The sequence below is a fragment of the Podarcis tiliguerta genome (assembly GCF_965153285.1).
Source record: "Podarcis tiliguerta genome assembly, chromosome: 1".
In the NCBI taxonomy this organism is placed as follows: Eukaryota; Metazoa; Chordata; class Lepidosauria; order Squamata; family Lacertidae; genus Podarcis; species Podarcis tiliguerta.
This window is the reverse complement of record NC_139534.1, coordinates 1,334,962-1,355,955: the sequence shown is the minus strand read 5'-3', so window position 1 is coordinate 1,355,955 and position 20,994 is coordinate 1,334,962. Positions and strand designations below refer to the sequence as shown.

General features: G+C 41.1%; 1 protein-coding gene across 6 annotated transcripts in view; it reads left to right on the top strand.

Moving 5' to 3' along the window:
- The window catches only part of ERBB4 (erb-b2 receptor tyrosine kinase 4), a 757,628-nt gene that overhangs the window by 609,665 nt on the left and 126,969 nt on the right, over positions 1–20,994 (top strand). For all 6 annotated transcript variants that reach the window (XM_083399758.1, XM_083399756.1, XM_083399759.1 and 3 more), the window contains 3 exons: positions 12,710–12,842; positions 18,454–18,576; positions 18,963–19,061. In XM_083399758.1, coding sequence (XP_083255884.1) covers positions 12,710–12,842; positions 18,454–18,576; positions 18,963–19,061 — 355 coding nt within the window. The remainder of the gene's footprint in view (positions 1–12,709; positions 12,843–18,453; positions 18,577–18,962; positions 19,062–20,994) is intronic.

The window sequence follows — 20,994 nt, the reverse complement described above, 5'->3', positions numbered from 1 at the left end:
AGCAAATGCTTCTGATCTCCCAGCTATGCCAGAGCAGGAAAGGAGGAGATTACATGACCAGGCTCATTGCCATGGTTCTATAGGCAATGCAGCTACTGCCCATGGGAGCCCAGTTGATGTGATCAAGTAACCATTTCCTTGTTCTTATTTGACTAGCCCAGTGTGTCACCTGACTAAATGTTCTGAAGCATGGAAAGAGCTTCTGAAACTGAAAACTGGATCTTCCTTAATTGTGCAAACACCCATTTGGTGTTAGGGGCTAATCTGATGCTGTTGTTTTGAAAATGTCAGGTACATTTTTTTTGACTTCTTAGGAACAGTCTAAGGGAAGAAGCAACTTATTCTAAACTTTCATGTACATTTTTAATACTGTTTCTTTTAAGTGTAGACCTTCAGTGAATTCCTTAACTATTAAAATTAGGCAGGTATGGAGAACTGTTACCTCTTTCATTGCTGACAATCGCAGTCATTGTGTGGTTGCACCTACAGCACTTGTTATCCATATATGAGTACTAACGCCTCATTTTTTTAGGGAAGGAAATACTGATCTTAGCACCTTGAAAAGACTGGATAGCTGCAGGAACTGTATTCTTTCAAGAAATCAAACCTCATGAGCAAAGGAACAGAGGTGGTGCTTCTACTGCTCTGGCAAACTCTGTCTCAATCTCTGTGTCCTTGGAAATGGGTTCCTTTTCAAGTTGCTATGTAGGTTTTATTCCCCACCCCACCCTGTTACTATGATTTTTTTTGGTATGTACCTATTTATAACTCTGAAACCTATGTCCTCAGAAACTTACTTTACACAGCTTCATTCAGCTGTAATTACAAACAGCACCTGAAAGGAATGCATCATTAGGCGGAGAAGAAACACAAAATCTGCAATTTGGGAACATTCCAAGATTCTCTAGTGCCTCATTAATGAATGAGGCCCAAGAACCTCAGTCAACAAAATTACATGCTAAGCCTAAATTTCTGCCACTTGTGCAGATTCATCACAAGGAAGGCCACCTGTTCTGAAAAGCCCCGCTGTTTGTTAAGTTGAGGAACAGAATCTCTTTTGCTAACATAAATATTAGTTCAGATAGGGTACTTACTTCACTGTGGGGCTGACCCAAATGGCCATCTGTGAGCTTTGCATCAGGTACAGTAGCAGAGCTAGGGCTGTCAAAGAAACAACCTACGACATGTCTGTGAACAAGAGCTAAATAGATTGTGGGCTTGCTTTTGTTGCTTTTAGAGTCCATGGCGACTGAGTTGGCTGTATGATGGCTGAGCTTGCTGAATGTAGGTTTTACATAGTATGATGTCTGAGGCGCAGCTCAGCCATTCATCAGGACAGCAAGAGGTTTTGCATGGTAGCTGAATGGGGGTGCCTGGTCCTTTGTATCATATTCATGCAATCCCCTCTGTTTCTTCAGGAGGAGGAGAATCAGATAAATTGGCAAGAGGAGGGGAGGGCTTACTGCTCTGCCAGGTGAAGATTTCCCCCAGCCCATTAAGTGTTTGAATTAGGACAAATCTGCCATGGGTGGTATGATCTAGGCATCATCTCTGGTGCTGAAGGAGCCATAGCTAATACTAACTAAAATATAAAATATTACTTAACTCCAAATGGCTAAGCAAGCTAATTGGCCAATTCCAATGCACACTTGTAAACCAGGCGCTTGTAAGCCTTGCTACTGCATCTTTTTGTGTGCATAAAGGCACAAACTGGCCATCCCATATCTGCAATCTGTGGGTGGATACAGATAACAATTTTAACATACATTTTACCACACATCTGCCCTGGATGTGTGGGACAATCTTCCTTATCATGTGATGGGACAATAAGAGAAGTTCCCCTGGAGTGGTTTGGTCATCTGTATAAGCTCCATTAAGATGGGCCATAACTAGGATCGAGCAATCCAAATTTAAAACCTTGTTTGTTAAGCAATATATAAGCTTATTTGCAATGGCGTCTTATATAAAAAATTCCAAACACACTTTGATTTTAGGAAAGGCACGTATCTTGGCCTGTAAGATAAGGTAGGATCTGAAAAACAAGGGGATGAATTGAACAAATGAGAATATGCAACAAAAGTTATGCAGAAAGAAACCAAAAATAAGGGAGAAGATGGGAGGGAGAGAAAATATCAGCAATAATGACATATACAGGGACATTAGCTGGCAATGCTTGAGTAGCAAAGTTAAAGAAGTAACACATAATCTTTTTTTGTGTTTCTTCATGCAACTAGAAGTGTAGCTGGTACTTTCCTAACAATTCTGGTCCTGTTCTGGAGCATTCCAGAAACCCAGCATCCTTCTTACATAGTGGAATAAATTGCTTATTTTCCCAACTTTCATTGAAGTTTAATTGAATTTACTGCCCAAAATCTCAAAATTATCATACATGATTTTTTAAAGAGTGTATCCGCTGAATATCCTCTGGTTGTGCTAATGTTCTCCAAATTCTAGGCACATATTTTATATTCACTATCAGCATTTGACGTGAAAAGATTTTGCTGCGGCAGTGAACATTTGACAGTAGCTGTGAGATGACATGTGGTTGCAGCCAGAATTTGACCATATGCAGCAGCAATTTTCAGTATTTGATAACTGATATTCAGGCTCAAATTTGACGCAGCATGGGAGATCTCTGATTGGATTTCTGAAGACAGAATGAACAAATCTCCCTTTCTCCCTTTCCCTTTCCCTTCCTTTGTGCAGAAATGTGTTTATGAAAAAAAATTAAGATTGTAACAGAACTGAAATTTAGGGTTTCCTTATTCCATATTTCACTAAAGCCCTTTTCCTTTAAATTACCAATATCAATAGAATTCAGAGGATCAAATAAAAATGCTGTGCAGTAGCTTAATGAAAAGAAGCACAATTCGGTGTGACAATAAAGGTAGAAGAAAAACTAAGGATTCAATCCACCTTTAAAAGTCACCGTATTTTGATGGTTAATGCATCCTGTGCAAGTCATTGGAATTCTGCGGATGTGCATCATGTGCAAGCCTTGCATTAATTTACACCAGACTCTTGACTTTATTTTGCCTCTTTTCCCATAATCAAGAGGGATTTGATAATCATGCTATAACTTGTGTAGGGCATTTACACAGACAGAATACGGCTCTTGTAATATAATAGTGATAACTCCCAAAGTAGCATCAAGGCAGGCCCAGGAATAAATACTGTACACTTTTTTTTTGTTTTGTTCTGCAGCTACCTTGAATTCTCCTTGATATTTATGAGCCTATGAGAAGTTTGTTCCCTCATACACTTCAGAAAGTGAAGGTTTGCATATTTAGAAGCAGCTTGAGTACAAGTATAAATACTTATCCAATTCGGGGGCAGTTTATTAGAATACTAATGTCACAAGTATTACAAAACCAGATTATGGTTTATGGAGACCCTGGGCAGTTAATTTAGAGCCAGTGTGGTGTAATGGTTAGGAGCAGGAGTCTTGCAATCTGAGGAACCGGGTTCGCGTCTCTGCTCCTCCACATGCAGCTGCTGGGTGACCTTGGGCCAGTCACATTTCTCTGAAGTCTCTCAGCCCCACCCACCTCACAGAGTGTTTGTTGTGGGGGAGGAAGGGAAAGGAGAATGTGAGCCGCTTTGAGACTCCTTAGGGTAGTGATAAAGCGGGATATCAAATCCAAACTCTTCTTAGGATCCGCTGAGTGGCATCTTGCCCCAGGCATTGGAATGGCATTCAGTATTCAACCTGTGCAGTCTGAGCCTGGGCAAAGGCTGACATCACACATTACATATGGGGAAAGTGGTATGGATGCACATTTGCCACCATGGAGACAAGTGCAGCATCTCTGTGTTCAAAGCACTTCAACCGCGTTTAAAATGCTGAATCTCTCTTCATCCTAAGTACATCTTGCTACTGCCAGGTACATTAATCTCTGGCATGTAAAACATACTGCTGTTTGCCATCTTTTCTTCCTATGTACTTCCAGATTTCTTCCCATTCAAACATTTGACCTCTGCCATGCTCTGAATCTTGGGTGGTGAGAGCCCACAAAATAACATGCCCGCTTGCCTACCATATCCTCCTTTGTTAATCTGGCCTTGCTGTGGCATGAATGTGAAAACATGTTGGCATTTGCAGCATTTACTGAACATGCACTTGAATTTAGATATGACTGAATGTATTTTCAATGCCTGGATCTATGATTAATTTCCTTGAACATTTTACGCGTGCATTGAAATAAACACCAGTATTTTCTTTTCCTGAAATACAGGCAGAGAGGCTCCTGGATGGTCCCCCAATCATCCACCATGCCTCATCAGCCCCCACTAAAAAAAATACTTTGAAACACAATATGCTGTTTGGCAATGCACAATGTAGCCTCAACCATGACAAGTTTTGTATGAAAGCTGTGAGTAGTTATCAATTCTGTTAGAGGCGGAACAGCTAAGTTTTTGTAGGATGGCAGGGCCATTTCTCTTCCATCAATATTGCTGCCCATAGCATGTTCTTGATTCAGTGCCCCAATTAAATATCAGTGGAAGAAACTATCAGGTTAATTATACACAGCTATTTGTGCCACCTGCTAAATGCTGACCACATCTGAACTACTGCCAAGTACCTAGAATGGATGTCACCAGAGCAAACTGACCTCTTGGTGCATAATATGTTTCTGCTCAGTGTGATACGTGCTTACATTTGTAAAAAGCACATTTTCCATTTAATGCACAAAAATAAACATGGAGAGAACCACATACAACTTGGTAAAGTGAAGCGTGCCTAGTACAGCCTAACCCAAATTTGCAGGGTTTAACAGAGAAGCTTCATGGAGGGAAAGACTCTCTGAAGAAGAGATAAGGGCGCAAGTTGCAAATCACCCCTTTTGGCTTGACAGTCACTAGACTGCTTCGATCCAAGAAGAAGAAAATAGTCATTTTTTGTGGAGGGGGTAGAAAATTGAAAATATGCAGCAAGTGTATAAAGAGAGCTCTTCTTTTGCTTAGGTTGAACCTGTTTCACCTGAGAGTCCAATCTAGTGGATTTAGATGTTTTCCCGTCACAGTTAAATCAATCTATATTAGACAGGACCTGACTTGGCATATTTTAAAAACAGCATTAATTCTTTTAGTGAAATCAGACACACACTGAAGAAGAGAGCTTGTGAAAGTTCTTCTTATGTTAACTTTTCCTGATTATTTGTGCTACAGTTTCCTCGACCCACAGAATGTCCACTGAATGTTCGTGTCCTTCCCACTTTTTGGAAATTAAGTTTTCTTTATTAATGCTAAGTCATAGGTACAGGCGAACAAAAAGAAAACATAAGTTTCCAAACACAGGAGCAGTTCAGAGGTTGCATTTTCTCACTAAATAGGGAGCAGATAATATTTTTCAAGCAGCAAGTGGGGAAGGGAGTTTTGTATATCTGAATTGGACACATAAGAAATGTCATCCTACCAAATGGTGTAGAGATGTTCGGTTCTTGCTTACCCTTAGAAATGTGTGATATTTGAGATTTTCTTTACAGTAGCCAGAGTCCACATATTCTTGTACTGCTACAAGAGCTGTAGTGTCTTCCATTTCTGGGCCAAAAAAGTTATCGCTGCAGCCAGTACGCCTGTAAGAAGGCGACAAAGGTTCTGCTGGTGCATTTGCACTGCACCAACCTCACTGCCACTTTCCCTCTCCACCCACCTTCTGGTAAGCACAAAGGATGAGACTGAGCAGAGATCAGGTGAGCAGCAGCACCCCACCAGTTACTGCCCAGAAGATTCTGGTGACCTTTTAATTTGCTTGGGGGAAGTTCCAACGTGAATAAATCCACAAAAGAGGGAAATTGAATAAACAGTTATGTAAAGCAAACTCTTAGAGGTGCTCAGATTTATTAAAGCACAAAACATATCCAAATGCAATGAGGGGAATCTTCAATAACATTATTGCATGAGACTTCAAGAAAGGGTTGTATCTAGAGCAATATTGAGTAATGCATCCCGTCAGCACAAGGATTTCTGCTTGCATGGTGGGATCTCCCCCTGCACTCCCCAAATCTGTTCTAGGGGTTCTCCCAACCCTCTGGAGCAGATTTGGGGAGGTTGAAGGGTGTGCATAGGGGGAGTTTTTATATTTAGTGATGGGTAAGGCGTTTTAAAGTCGTCTAATTGTGGGTGCAGTATTACCGGAGGGCAGGGGGAGGGAGGGACTGAGAAGGCACCTTGTTAAGGCACATAGAACTCTCTGCATATACCTCATTACATGGTCCAACTCAATGCCTCTCTGTGTCATTAGCTGACTGATGTAAAAGATGCTCAAGTTCAAACAAGGACTGATAAAATCTGTGTGAATCAGATACCTAGGCAGTATACAACATAATTAAAACTTCCTTTGCAGAAGGAGTTTTATGAAAATGTCACTTAGGTATGTTCATAGGAACCTATGTAGAAACACGAATAAAGATTACTAATTTATTTTCATAAATTCTGTAGCAACAAGGGCTTCAATGCTCAGCCTACTCACATATTATATTACCTATTTTAATAAAGAAGATAGGATAACAGATGTTCTCTCCCCTGGCTTTCCTTCACAGTGTCTCTTCCTGTTCTCTACACCTTAAAACACTTAGTAATAACATATATAAGTAATTAAGCTCCAAATCCTGATTCTGACAGTACCATAGGGACAGTAGATGTTTTTGATGTTTTGAAATGGCTAGAAAGTTGATACATGCTCCCCTGTTGAGCCACCTCATGTACCTTTGCAATATTAACTTTGAACTTTCATCTTGATTTGGTGTGTGTGCCTGTACAGGACTGAATAGCAGATGTTACAGAGGAAAGGAAAATATTGCATACGTACACTCTTGATCTCTTCTAGATAAGTGCCAGCTCACTGTTTATCACTCCTAGTTAAGGAGTCAAAACATTTATTTAAAGTCTTCCATTCGTGACTTCCTTAATGCCAACAAGTAAGGAATATTATGTTGTTTTATTAATTATTATTGTACCCCATTATTCCTCCAAAGAGTTCGGAGCACCTGCTTTCTTTTTCCCAAGTGATTCCCTGTCCTGGCTTCATATTGAGACAGATCTGCCTAGCTCTAGCAATAGACTTCGAGCCAGGGCTGACCCATCCTTGAGCCAAGGTGAGGTGTTTGCATCAGCTGGCAGATGTTGAGGAGAGACGGATCAGTGACCCCCTTTCAGAACTCCTCCAGAATCCATTTGCCCAGAAAGCTACTCACCACTGTTACACTGGCTGGCTAGTTGCTTATCTGGTGGTGGATGCAGTTGCCCCCAGCAGTCAACTAGCTGCTGTTCCCAACCTAGGGGTCTAGGAGTGCTGCCATCATGATGCAGCTGCAGGAAGTGGAGGCACTGTCCCTAAAGGGCTGGGTCACCTACACTGTGGTCTGAGGAACAGTCCTTCCTCCGAATGAGGTCTAGTGGGTGAGCTGGTCCTGGAATGCACCTGTTTAAACAGTTAAACAGCTGCAAAGGTGCAAGCGAGGCAAGCACTCTCTAGGGCTGCCTTGTCTACCATGCCAAGGAAGGACCCTATATTCCTCACAGGAAGACATGGGCAAGGTGGTCACAGAGGGCCTTAGGAGTGTCTGTGGTTGGCAGCAGCCGAGGAAGTCAATCTATGGGAAGATACCTCAAGCCCCACAATGGGTTTTTGATAAATTTGCAACATGGGTGTCCTTATCTCCCCAAAAGGCCTTGCCTGTCCTGGAAAGCTGGTTGGTTGACTTTTGTCCTTCACCTTCTTTGGGTCCCTTTATTTATGTTCCTTCCGTTTCTAGTATCGTAATATGGCAGAAATAGGGATTCATTAAACCCAAGTGACAGATGTCCTTTAGCCACTGTTTGCTATCACGGGTTCTAGTATCATTTTTTCCTGTTCACTCTGGAGTCCAGATATATAACTGGGACCTCAAAATGTTGTCTTGACCACTAGCTCCCACTGCCCCTGGTAGATCAGTATCCCGGATTTATTATGTCTTTTGTTCCTACTTTCTGGTACCACACCCAGTTGGCTCCTCCTGCTTGTGCAGGAGTGAGGTGGGAACAACAGGAGCTTGGGAATTATTAGTCCTTGGAATAAGAGCCTGTTAAAAACTGCAAGGCTTCACTTGCCTCTTGCTGTCTCTGTCTAGAATAGGAGCAGCTGTTGTTTAACATGCTAACCAGGGACTCAGCTATACAGCTGCAAATATAACGCTTAAAGTGTGTTTTAATTTCTCTGGTTGCCAACCTTGAATATGTTTGTCTCCATCAGATACCCTCAGATCACTCTGTCTGCTCAATGTAAATAGTAATACTTATGTTGGCCTTAGCACTACTGTATATTTAAAAACTAAGTGGAAAGTCTTTGTCCTTAACTTGTATAGGCCTGATTTTATTCAGCTTAGAAGCACATTATACCATGATAATGAGACTATGATAGTTTGTGCTTACAAATGTCATAATGTCAGGTTACTTTTTGTGGCCTTTCATGCACAAGGTCAACATGGCTATTTAAAAAATGCACCAGGGAAGGAGTGGACTAATTAACTCATCCCACACAGACTTTGCTCAGCATCTTAAGACATTAAACATTATTAGTGACACTGGAAGGAGCATATGTTATGGGTCAGCTGCTGGCCTCTATCACTTGTACAAGTAAAGAAAAGTCACCTTAGAAATGCATTTTTCTGCAATCAGTATTAACTTTTTTTCTAGTGTTTTCAGGTTCATTTCACATGTGCAGATAGGCACATGACCTATTGATTGTAACAAACATCAGATGAATATTATGTCAGGGAAATGCTAGAGCCAGCAACCTATATAGAAGGCTAGGGGCTAATTAAGTAAGTTGGTGTTGTCAATGCACTCTGGGACAAAGAAGCAGCCACTGCTATTCCTTTGAAAATGAAAAAGGACAGCAGTCATTTGGATCTGTCTTTAGCATTTATCAGAACATATAGACAGCAAATTGAGAAGCAGCACATAATGGGTGAAAGGCATGTTTTTACCTCCTTACATCAAGTTTCACCATTACATACCTTCCAAAATTTCTCCGATGAAAATTATTATTATAATTATAATTATTTTATTGTTTATACCCCCTCCCCTCTGACTGGATTTTCCCAGCCACTCTGGGCAGTTTCCAAGAAGTAAAACAAAACAAAACCATAATAGGACATTAGAATCATAGAGTTGGAAGAGACCACAAGGGCCATTGAGTCCAACCCCCTGCCAAGCAGGAAACACCATCAGAGCACTCCTGACATATGGTTGTCAAGCCTCTGCTTAAAGACCTCCAAAGAAGGAGATTCCACCACACTCCTTGGCAGCAAATTCCACTGTCGAACAGCTCTTACTGTCAGGAAGTTCTTCCTAATGTTTAGGTGGAATCTTCTTTCTTGTAGTTTGGATCCATTGCTCTGTGTCCACTTCTCTGGAGCAGCAGAAAACAACCTTTCTCCCTCCTCTATGTGACATCCTTTTATATATTTGAACATGGCTATCATATCACCCCTTAACCTCCTCTTCTCCAGGCTAAACATGCCCAGCTCCCTTAGCCGTTCCTCATAAGGCATCGTTTCCAGGCCTTTGACCATTTTGGTTGCCCTCCTCTGGACACGTTCCAGTTTGTCAGTGTCCTTCTTGAACTGTGGTGCCCAGAACTGGACACAGTACTCCAGGTGAGGTCTGACCAGAGCAGAATACAGTGGCACTATAACTTCCCTTGATCTAGATGCTATACTCCTATTGATGCAGCCCAGAATTGCATTGGCTTTTTTAGCTGCCGCGTCACACTGTTGGCTCATGTCAAGTTTGTGGTCAACCAAGACTCCTAGATCCTTTTCACATGTACTGCTCTCAAGCCAGGTGTCACCCATCTTGTATTTGTGCCTCTCATTTTTTTTGCCCAAGTGCAATACTTTACATTTCTCCCTGTTAAAATTCATCTTGTTTTGTTTTGGCCCAGTTCTCTAATCTGTCAAGGTCGTTTTGAAGTGTGATCCTGTCCTCTGGGGTGTTAGCCACCCCTCCCAGTTTGGTGTCATCTGCAAATTTGATCAGGATGCCCTTGAGTCCATCATCCAAGTCGTTGATAAAGATGTTGAATAAGACCGGGCCCAAGACAGAACCCTGTGGCACCCCACTAGTCACTCTTCTCCAGGATGAAGAGGAACCATTGATGAGCACCCTTTGGGTTTGGTCAGTCAGCCAGTTACAAATCCACTGAGTGGTAGCATAGTCAAGACCGCATTTTACCAGCTTCTTTACAAGAATATCATGGGGCACCTTGTCAAATGCCTTGCTGAAATCAAGGTAGACTACATCCACTGCGTTCCCTTCATCTACCAGGCTTGTAATTCTGTCAGAAAACGAGATCAGGTTAGTCTGACATGACTTATTTTTCAGAAATCCATGCTGACTATTGGTGATCACAGCATTCCTTTCTAGGTGCTCAGAGACTGTTTGCTTAATAATCTGCTCCAGAATCTTCCCTGGTATTGATGTCAGACTGATAGGGCGGTAATTATTTGGGTCCTCTCTTTTCCCCTTTTTGAAAATAGGGACAACATTTGCCCTCCTCCAGTCTGCCGGGACTTCGCCTGTTCTCCAGGAATTCTCAAAGATGACTGCCAGTGGTTCTGAGATCACATCTGCCAGTTCTTTTAATACTCTTGGATGCAGTTCATCTGGCCCTGGAGATTTGAATACATCTAAACTAGCCAAGTATTCTTGTACTATCTCCTTAGTTATTCTGGGCTGTGTTTCCTCTGCTGAATCATTTGCTCCAGGTCGGGCATTGTTTTCTTTATCGGAGAAGACTGAGGCAAAGAAGCCATTGAGGAGTTCAGCCCTTTCTGTGTCCCCTGTTTGCATTTCACCATCTTCTCCTCTGAGTGACCCCACTGTTTCTTTGTTCTTCCTTTTGCTACAAACATACCCATAAAAGCCTTTTTTTGTTGCTTTTAACCTCTCTAGCAAGCCTGAGTTTGCGCGTGCGCGTGCGCGCGCTCACACACACACACACAGGCTTATTTAATCAATTTGTTAAATTCAGTGGGTGCAAGTTAAAGATACCTAAATTCAGTTGAAACTAATGGGACCCAACTGTGTTTAATTTTCAGTTTCATTTGGAGAAGCATAATGTAAAATAATAATGACAGATGAGTGTGACTCAAAGGGGAAAATGCTAGGTGCAGCTTCTCAGCCATAATTTTTCTGCGTAGATTTGCAGTTTTCCTAAAACTAGCCCATTTGCCTACCTGATGTTGGAAAAATAGTGGCCTACCTCATAGGATGGTTGCAAGGACAAATGTTATAAATATTGGAAACCTCTTTCTTTGCATAATGTATTATATAAATATTGCTACTTAAACACAGTTCTCATAATATTACCCAAATGGCATCCATGAGACTCCTACCTTGACATTTTCTCAGAGAGATTTGACAAAATTGTATTGAATAGGTCACAATTCATTTTGAGGAATTGTTGAAATTGCAACTGATCCCTAATTCCTTGACCTTTCATTCATCTTCCTAACAATACAACATGGTTCAGCTAAGATAAGCTATTACTGTAGAGGATCTTGCTTTTGCATAGGAAGCTGGACTAGATGGGTTTATCATCCCTTAAAAATGTCAGTGTATTGTTGCCAGAATCAAATTTAAAACATTTTCCAGACAATTTGAGCAGGACTAATCAATGTCCCCAAATGGAAGGAGAATCTGGTGTGAGCACAGTCCACTTTCAACTTCTTATAACTAGATATGACTTCTAGTAATATGCTCAATGCCCGAGTTGCAAAAATAACTGCTCACAGTAGTAGGCTGCATGGAATTGCGAGGTACAGTCTTTACGTCTGTGGGGAAAACCCATTTTTTGTGTGAATTACTACATTTGGCCAGAGCTGGCCCAAGACATTTTGGCACCTAAAGTGAACCACAACATGGCGACCCTCTCCAGGGAAGGAGGGGTGAGTGAATATCTCGATCAAGGACAAGGGGGGAAGTGGGAATCAAAGGCTGTCATGGGGAAGAAAAGGACCTGCTCTGAATCATATCAGGTGAATGCAGAGACCAGGAGACTCTAGAGGTAGCCCCTGACATTTCTTCCCCAGGAGTGCGGAGAGACCTGCAGTGCCTCCTGTTCACTGAGCTGCTGTAGCAGTGGAATTAGGGGCAGGCTGCCAAGGAGGAGGCAGATCCAGCCTCCAAAGAGCAGAGCATGCCATAGCTGTTGCGGCCACAGTGGCAAAAGCAGCAGTGGGCAATGCATTCCTTGGAGGCCAGATCTGCTGCCCCTTGCCTCATGGGTGGGCTGGCCTGGCCTCTGGCAATACCCTGTCCCATGGTTCTACCTAGGGTAGCAGTTTCTTCATGCAAGTATTGTGGAGCATCTCTACTTGGCATTTAATGGCAGAGAGGAACCCTTGCCCTGTGAATCTTTGTTTCTCCATTCAGTGTTTTCATTTGTCATCAAAACACATGGTAATTGTCTGCCTCCTCTCTACACAGGGCCCTCCTTCCCCATCAAACATGCATGATGGCATGATGCTTAAACAACAACAACAACAGAACAGAATGTGATAAAGAAAAAAACTTTGTCACAAATCGTCCTGTGTTTTTCTGTGATTTGAAATGCTGCAATACTAACTTCACAAATCCTTACACTTCACAAAATTTAATTTGTAAGCATGCACACAAACCTGCTGCTGTGACTCACAGTTTTCTTTTGGCTCCTGATTCACAGAACGCCCCTGATAGCTGCCGGAGTGATTGGAGGACTCTTCATCATCGTCATTCTGGGCTTGACGTTTGCAGTTTATGTGAGGCGCAAGAGCATCAAAAAAAAGAGGGCTTTGCGGAGGTTCTTGGAAACTGAGGTGAAGAGTTTTTCTTTCTTCTGCAATGAAGCACTAGATACATACAAAGACATTTCTGTCCAGCTTGGTCCAAATTGTTTTTATACTCCTATAAAGAGTTGTTCATGAAATTCTTCCCATCCAAATATCTCTACTGATAATGGGGTACCATTATGTTGACTATGTAGAATTAGTGTGTGTATGTGTGGGTGTATTCCCTCCACAATTGTCCCAAACAGGTTGCTTAACTTTTTATGAAAACCTGTCTCCAATTGTACATTAACACTTGGGGCCCTCCACAAATTTGGCCCCCAGTTAGTACTGACTTCCTGAATGCCTTTTCCTGGAAGAGTATAATTCACAGCATTTCCCCCAGTATGAGTTTCTCCCCCACTACCTTAAATTAGTTTGAGATTAAACCATGTATTATCCTTACCCATTTTCCACAAAAAATATTTATTTTTGAGGACTGGTATCATTGGGTATCCATGATGATAGCTCTTGAAATGGGTTGCAATCAAGAGTGCTCATCTCAAAATTTCAGGACTGTGAAGCTGAAGAAGACCAGATAAATTTAATTTGGGGGAAAATTGACTCCATATGTTTGTCCACTGCATGAGAGTATGAGAAAATGTTGCCAGCTGCTGCTTGTCTTGCCACGGCATCTCTGTGGTGGAAAAAGTTGCACCTGGTGAATACATGTTTATGCGTCCCTTAAAAGTGCAGATTGCCAACCCTAGTTGGTGGGAGCTGGAGAAGAGGTTGCTGAAGTTATCTGAAAGCTCTTTTGTTTAATGATGGGCTGTGAATAAAAGTTTTCTTCCTAAGGCCCCCTGACACTTAATGTGTGCAGGCTCCCAAGATGCATTGCTCTTGCTTAGAAACTGCTTGTTTCAGTCCAAGCTCAAAACATGCAGTTGGTTATTTTAAGCCGTTTAACAAGTTTTTCCGAGTGTATAGAACTATGTTGTGTATGAACAAAACACTGCCAACATGATTTGATCCTGCTTTATCTGAACTGCTGGCCTTTAGAAATCCAGCTTTACTTTGCAGTTACAAGTGGAAATCTATTTCTTCTCAGTAGTGTTAGGCTTAGATGAAGACAAGCTTTAATTTCATAGCAGATCAGTGTAAAGGAAATTCCTTGATGAAGTTGTAATTCTATTGTTTTTTCTGTCTTAAAATTTATTAATTGATCCACCCTTGATTTGACTGGTTTATAGCCATGCCATAAGTAACCAGTTCAGAAGAAACTGGTCTTGCTTTTTTATTTCTAAATAAATCATATTGCTTGGCTTTGAAGCATTCTCATTTTGAAATGGCTTTAAGGATGCTCTATGTGTTATTTTGAACGAATAGGAGAGAATATCCCTCTATGTTTAATCTTCCTCTATAACCCTAGAAGCACTCAGTTTGGTTATAGTGCCACACTCTCAAACCTTGAACATTTGGCATCTGATTTCTAGAGGCTGTCTGCCAGCTGAGCAAGGTATTTTGGCTCTGCTGCTCTTGCCTTAAGGGCCGTTTTCTCTGTTTGCTTTGCTACACGAAGCAAGTGTTGTAGGAAATACTAATGATGCAGCAATCATTTTGCAACATCCTAGATCGTGCTAAGGCTTCAGATTCTCTCCACTGTGCAACTGACTATACAATATAAGGAGAATGGATGATCTGATCTGATCTATTATAGTTTTCTGTGTACACAGAGAGAAATATTTTGAGTCAAATTTTGATGCCTGAAAAATGGGAGTAGTTTGGACACAGTGAAAATTAACTGGATAAAATACTTGGAAGTCATTATCAAACAACTTTTGCCAACCTGGTGCCTTCTAGATATTTCTAGATATTTTGCACCAAAACCAGCTCCAGGTACCCCAGGCAGCACAGCTGTCACAGCTAGCACTGGTGGCAGTGGTAGTGAAGGGTGGCACACTGCATTGTCTTGCAGTTAACATTATTAAAATCTTGCTGAATAATACAATAGTACAAGCAGGGCTTTTTTTCAGCCGGAACTCACTGGAACTCAGTTCTGGCACCTCTCCGGTGGGCACCATTGCCATTTTAAGAGAACGAGGGAGGCCTTCATGGTGAGTTTCAGCACTTACTTTTCTAGAAGAAAGTGCACTGAATTCAAGTGTGATGAGGGACAAAAGAGGCATCTTGAAGCATTTTTTGTTGTTAAAATCAGAGACTTTTAAAAGGTACACTTCTGTAAACAGGGATGTAAAGAAATAAGGGGACAGATTTCCTTTCATCAAAAAAAGGAAAGGAATGGGGAAAAACAAATCAGATAACTTTATGGAGGCTAAAACTGTCAATGACTTCTAGCTATGATGGCTTTACATTGCTTCCGGTAGATTGGAATCCAACGGGACCGAGCCCCTCCACAGGTAAGAGGGCATAATATTGCAGCATCCTAACTTCAAAATCTGGAGATGTTGTCGGATGTGTAGAACATCTTAAGTATCCAATGTATAAGATGGCCAATAGGGTTTTAAACTTGCATATTTAACTAGTTCTTTTAAACATATTTATATGTACTTAATATGATAGCAAATAATACAAGAATTAATTAGATGAGTATGAGTATATTTGGATACTGTAACTACTATATTTTTAATCAGAATTTGTATACATAACGTATATCTTCCTCTTCCTTACACCTATTTTTAGTGTTTGGCATACATCTGGCTGCTTGAAAGTTAATTAAGGGAAGCAGAGTGTAAAAATTATGGTGTCAGGCTTATGTCTATGGCTTTGTTCTTTGCTATTTGTTTTTGTTCTAGATTAATAAAGTAATTCCCAGTTCCCGATAATTTTTGCCTGCGCAGCGTAGTCTATATACAACTAATTAAGTAGTCCGCAATGTTCACAGAGGCATGATAATGGTGCTCAAATGGCAATGCACAGAGCACTTAGCCTTGCAAACAGACACTTTGAAACACTGCAGTGGTTTCAACCCAATTTGAACAAGAGTAGCCCTTAATTATTTTTCCTTATCCTGAAAGAAGACAGGCTATTTGTCAGTGTTTAGAGGCTAGTCTTTTCCCATTTATTTTTACAGAAATATATATTTCCAATCAAAAGTGCACTGTATAGTTCTAATCAATTGACGATCTTCTGACTGAATTCCATTCACATGGTTTGTTGGATTACAACTCATAGCACATGGAAGAGCATTTGTGGAGGCATGTGCATTAAATTAGGGTCTCCAGCACTATGTAATTGTGAAAAATAATCCAACCTCCCCCAAAATCCCCTTTCTTTGAAAAAAGCTTGGAGTGAACGTTATCTTTAAAGCAGACTAAAGGGAGGTGGATCAATTAAATATTAAGGTGCTGACTGTTTATAATGGCTTTCTGTTTATGTTCTTGGGCACCTTTGCCAACCTCATGTCCTCCAGATGTTTTCGACCACAGCCAGGCCCAGGTACTGATGAAAGTTGAAGCCCAAAACATCTGGAGGGGCCCAGGTTGATGGCTGTTGCTATTGGTTTTTTATTGTTTTATTTGAGTAATTACAATTACAATTATAACTTGAAGATTCCTTAGGGGCATTTTTTAAGACTGTAAGGTGGGGTATGTGTGGTTTTATAAATAAATAAATATATCCGGAACATAACATTTTGAATAGCACATGATGTCATACTGGCAAATACCGTGTTTCACCTACCATTTATCTATGGATGACGACAACACTTACCACTTACTTGATGGTGATGAAAAGAAAGAAACTAGCTAAATTTCTTAGAGCATTCTGGGCAGAGTACTCAGATAGCTAAATGTTTCCAAGGCCTTAATCTCACCTGTACATTGAAATGCTTATTCATTTGAGCAGTCTTAATAAACACAATCTCTTGTAATCCTTGCAGAGATAAGTATCAGGATAACACCAAGTTGGAATGGGAACCTACAGTTTATTTGATGGATTGACGTATTTTAAAACAATATTTTATGTAATGATGGGTGTTTTGATAGAAACACATGCTCAGCCATAACAACAAGTGACACCTGAGATTGCATTTAAGTTTGAGAATGCAGACTTCTTCCACACCAGTGGGTCTGCTGCAGCCTGAGATGGCCTAAGCCTGGCAGATGGGGGGAAACAAGCCCTTAAAATGGTATTTGAGTTACATTGACTTTTTTGTCGCCTTAATTTGTGCTGGAGTGCCAACTCATGTGGCCAGACTGAATGGGTTTAGGATCCAGCCCAAGCCCTCCCACTCCCACAGAACACTGGGGGGTGGGGAGCAGGCTCAGGTGGAAATCTGCTGGATCCTAACTCCACTCATCTTGGTGGTCTGGCTTTAGGACTGAACCCTAAATTATCCCATCCTTCTTTCCTTCCCTGTCTTTTTTGAAGTGTCAGTTAATGTGGGATGCATGTACACAATGGAAGATTTGCCATTGAACGTCATGGGGTGTAGATTATGTCTTGGATTATTGCAGGGATCTGGCTTTAAAAACAAGCAAACTAAACACTAAGCACAATTCATAGCAGCCAAGGTCCCTTTGCCCCCCCCCCCAATAAAATATTTTAGGGAGTCGTTCCCCCCCAAAAAACAAAAGTTGATGGGCGTTTCCATTCAAATGATGTGTGTGCACCATGATTTGTGATTACCGGTATGTGGGGTGCAGATTACCTGCCCCCCAATATTTTATTCAAGTTGGTACCCTGGCGCACTTCTATACATGTCTAGTCAGAAGTCCCACTGAGTTCCATGAGACTTACTGCCAGGTTAGTATTTATACGGTTGTAGCCTGAGTTCAGTTAAATCCTGTGGTTCAGATAACATTGTGATATATATCACAATTAAAATTGATGTTCAAGAACATCACTGTACATTTTATGAAGTCTTACATTCAAGTTCTGTCTCTCTCATCACTATCAATCCAGCTTGAATTAACAACCTATCAAATCCATTTATTCAGTGGAAAACATAAACACATGCTTCTGTCTCTACTATTTGACATAGTGCATTTATCATTGGTTGGGTCATGCCAAACACAAAACATTGATGATTCAGTGCCCATCATGAGAATGCAGAACACAAAAGCATTTTGTGATTCCACAAAATTCTCCAGTACAGTGGTACCTCAGGTTACATACGCTTCAGGTTACATACACTTCAGGTTATAGACTCCACTAACCCAGAAATAGTGCTTCAGGTTAAGAACTTTGCTTCAGGATGAGAACAGAAATTGTGCTCCGGCGGTGGGGCAACAGCAGGAGGCCCCATTAGCTAAAGTGGTGCTTCAGGTTAAGAACAGTTTCAGGTTAAGTACGGACCTCCGGAATGAATTAAGTACTTAACCCGAGGTACCACTGTATAGCATATTTTTAACTGTTGATTTTATTTATAGTGTCATTTTTTAAAAAACAAAACAAAACACAACAAAACTTGTATTTAACTTTTATTAACATTGTTAATGAATATTTTATAGTCTTTGGAAACCACTTAAAGGTTTTATTAACAATTAAGAGGGAAACCTTTTATGTTAAATAATTAAAAACTACAATGGAAACTTGATTTTAAGGAACAAATCATTGAAATTAGCATAGGGACTTGTCATTTTTCACTGTTTCCCACTTTTGTATCCAGCATTCACTAAACACCAATTTTATTTTGCAGCTGGTGGAACCGTTGACCCCCAGTGGCACAGCCCCCAACCAGGCACAGCTCCGCATTCTGAAAGAAACAGAGCTGAAACGTGTCAAAGTCCTTGGATCTGGGGCCTTCGGAACTGTGTATAAGGTATGTGCCTTTGATGGACTTAGTTCATCTGCTATGTGTCTCTGGTGAAACCTTCAGCCTATCAGGGCAACAGGATGGTAGTGTGTTCAAGGGGTTCCTGAAATAGGAAGATAAAATGCCTTTTGATTATATATGCATCTTAGAACTCAGTGCCCAGATCCTGTGTTCAACTGCTGTGTTCAATTCTCAGAATTGGGCTGCTCAGTATTCTGCAAGGTATTTCAGTTAGAAAATGTAAATTGGACTCAAAGGATCATTTACCTCGAAGTACTAAGATAAACTTAGGCGTGTGGCAAATAACAAGGTTCAGTTGATTTCTTTTTGAAAAATGCTTTGTAAGTAGCTAATTTGGAGTTACGGTTTTCTTCACTTTTTCAACATCTTAGGGTGTTTGGGTTCCTGAGGGAGAGAGTGTGAAGATTCCTGTGGCCATTAAAATCCTGAATGAGACAACTGGCCCCAAAGCCAATGTGGAGTTCATGGATGTAAGTAATGGATACCCTGTTCCAGCGATGCATGTTCACACACATTATTTGTGGTTTAGTTTCACAATGACAACTACTTCTTCCAATTAACACACTCTTATGATGCCCAGAGAGAATTGCCCTGGAAGAACCAAACTTGCATGGATTTGGTGGCCAAACTCTCTGCACTCAGTAGGCACCGAGCGTCCACCTAAATATGGTACCAACTCAGTGTTCCTCAAGCTCACTGAACTCTGGCCCACTTTGTTGCTTTATCTTTCGAACTCTGAAACAACACAGTGCCATTGTGTGTTGCATAGATGAGCAGCAAAGAACCCTACACACAGGCAGGTACATACAGGCTGCTACTGCATATGAGGATCTGTGGGCTGGGGGATTAATCCCTGTATCGGGATTAGAAGAGGAATGGAATCCACTACTCTTAATCGATTAGGAATTGTGCTAACCCTTTGCCAATCACCTAGAGATCTATAATACCATATTCCTCAGGACTATTGTGTACTGGGAGTGGATGGGTCACGTACCTTTTTTGCGAGGTGGCTTTTGTGGGACAAGAATGTTTGCTTTAGGGGATTGTGGTAGGGGCAGCGTTTAAAAGCAAAGCAAATCACTTGATAAAACTACATTTAGACAACTTTGGGGGGTGTTCTTCAAATTTTATTGACTACTTGAGATAGAATTAATTGTTTGGTGCAATTTTTCTCAAGTTCTGTGATGGCAGCTGGAAGGGAGTTATGATGTCTTGGGAGTAGACAGGGGGATACAATCCTGAAACAGGCATGCCTTCCTTCCACACAAGTGAGGACATGGGTAGATTGAATATTATCTGGTAAAAAAATTCTTTCATGATTCACATTTGGTTTGGGGTGGGATGGGGTAGTCTGCATCCCAGCATGACTGGAAAGAGTTGATGCTTTGTCCTTGAATGCTGTTTTTGAAGGGAATCAGCAATAACTTGTTCTCTGCTGTGGCTGGCTTTGTGCTAATCTCTTCTCTCTCAGCTTCAGTGTTCCTCTCCTGTAAGCTATTGGTTTAAATTAACTGGTTGCCCTTCATTTGTTCAGCTGACCAGTTTGAGAGATTTGTGTTGCAACCTCTGATCTGTAGTAACATAGACGTGGATTTGCACTTGTATATGCAGTTCATTATGCTGTATGGCCTGGTGGTTGCAGGAGGTAATTGGCGCCACCATTTTGCATCTGTCTCTGCCTTCCACTAGTTTGCATTTGATGCTGATTGGTGGATTTCAAGTTACAGGGGGAGAAACAACCCAGAATATCTTGCAGACCTGTAGATCACAATAAAACACCTGGATCTTTCTTGGCAGGGGATTTGCTCCATCTCCTTGATCATTTTGGTTGCCCCTTTCTGAACCTTTCTCAGCTCTGTGATACAAACTCTGGAACTTTACCCTTGCAACTGATAAGATGACATTTCTCTTTGACATGTGGAATGAGTAAAGCAACACGTGTTGTTGCAAATGTTTTATTCTGATTCGTATGCACAGATGTCTATTTTACTTTAGCCCATTAGAGCGACAACACAAAAAACATGCAAGAGTGAATGCCTGTTATTCTGCAGAAGACAAAGAGATTAGCAGTAGGAGTCATTGCTTTTTGTTTAATCTTTTAATGGTGGCAGAAAGAAAATGAAACCAAGGAGTGCTTTGTGACCAGTTGGGCCCCTTTTAAATGCTGTACGGCTAAAGGAGAATAGGCCGTGGCAATTTGGCAACTGGGCTGTCATTTCAGTACCCTTGAAAACTTTCTAATGTATCCATAATGACTATAATGACATAATGCATCATGCTAGTACATGATGTGGGCAGCCCCCTCCTATATTTCTCTCAACAGGGGACATTGAATTCAGTAGCAAAGAAAAATCCCTATGTTTGAATGGTACCTTTCCCCCTAGCACAGCAAATACTATTTCT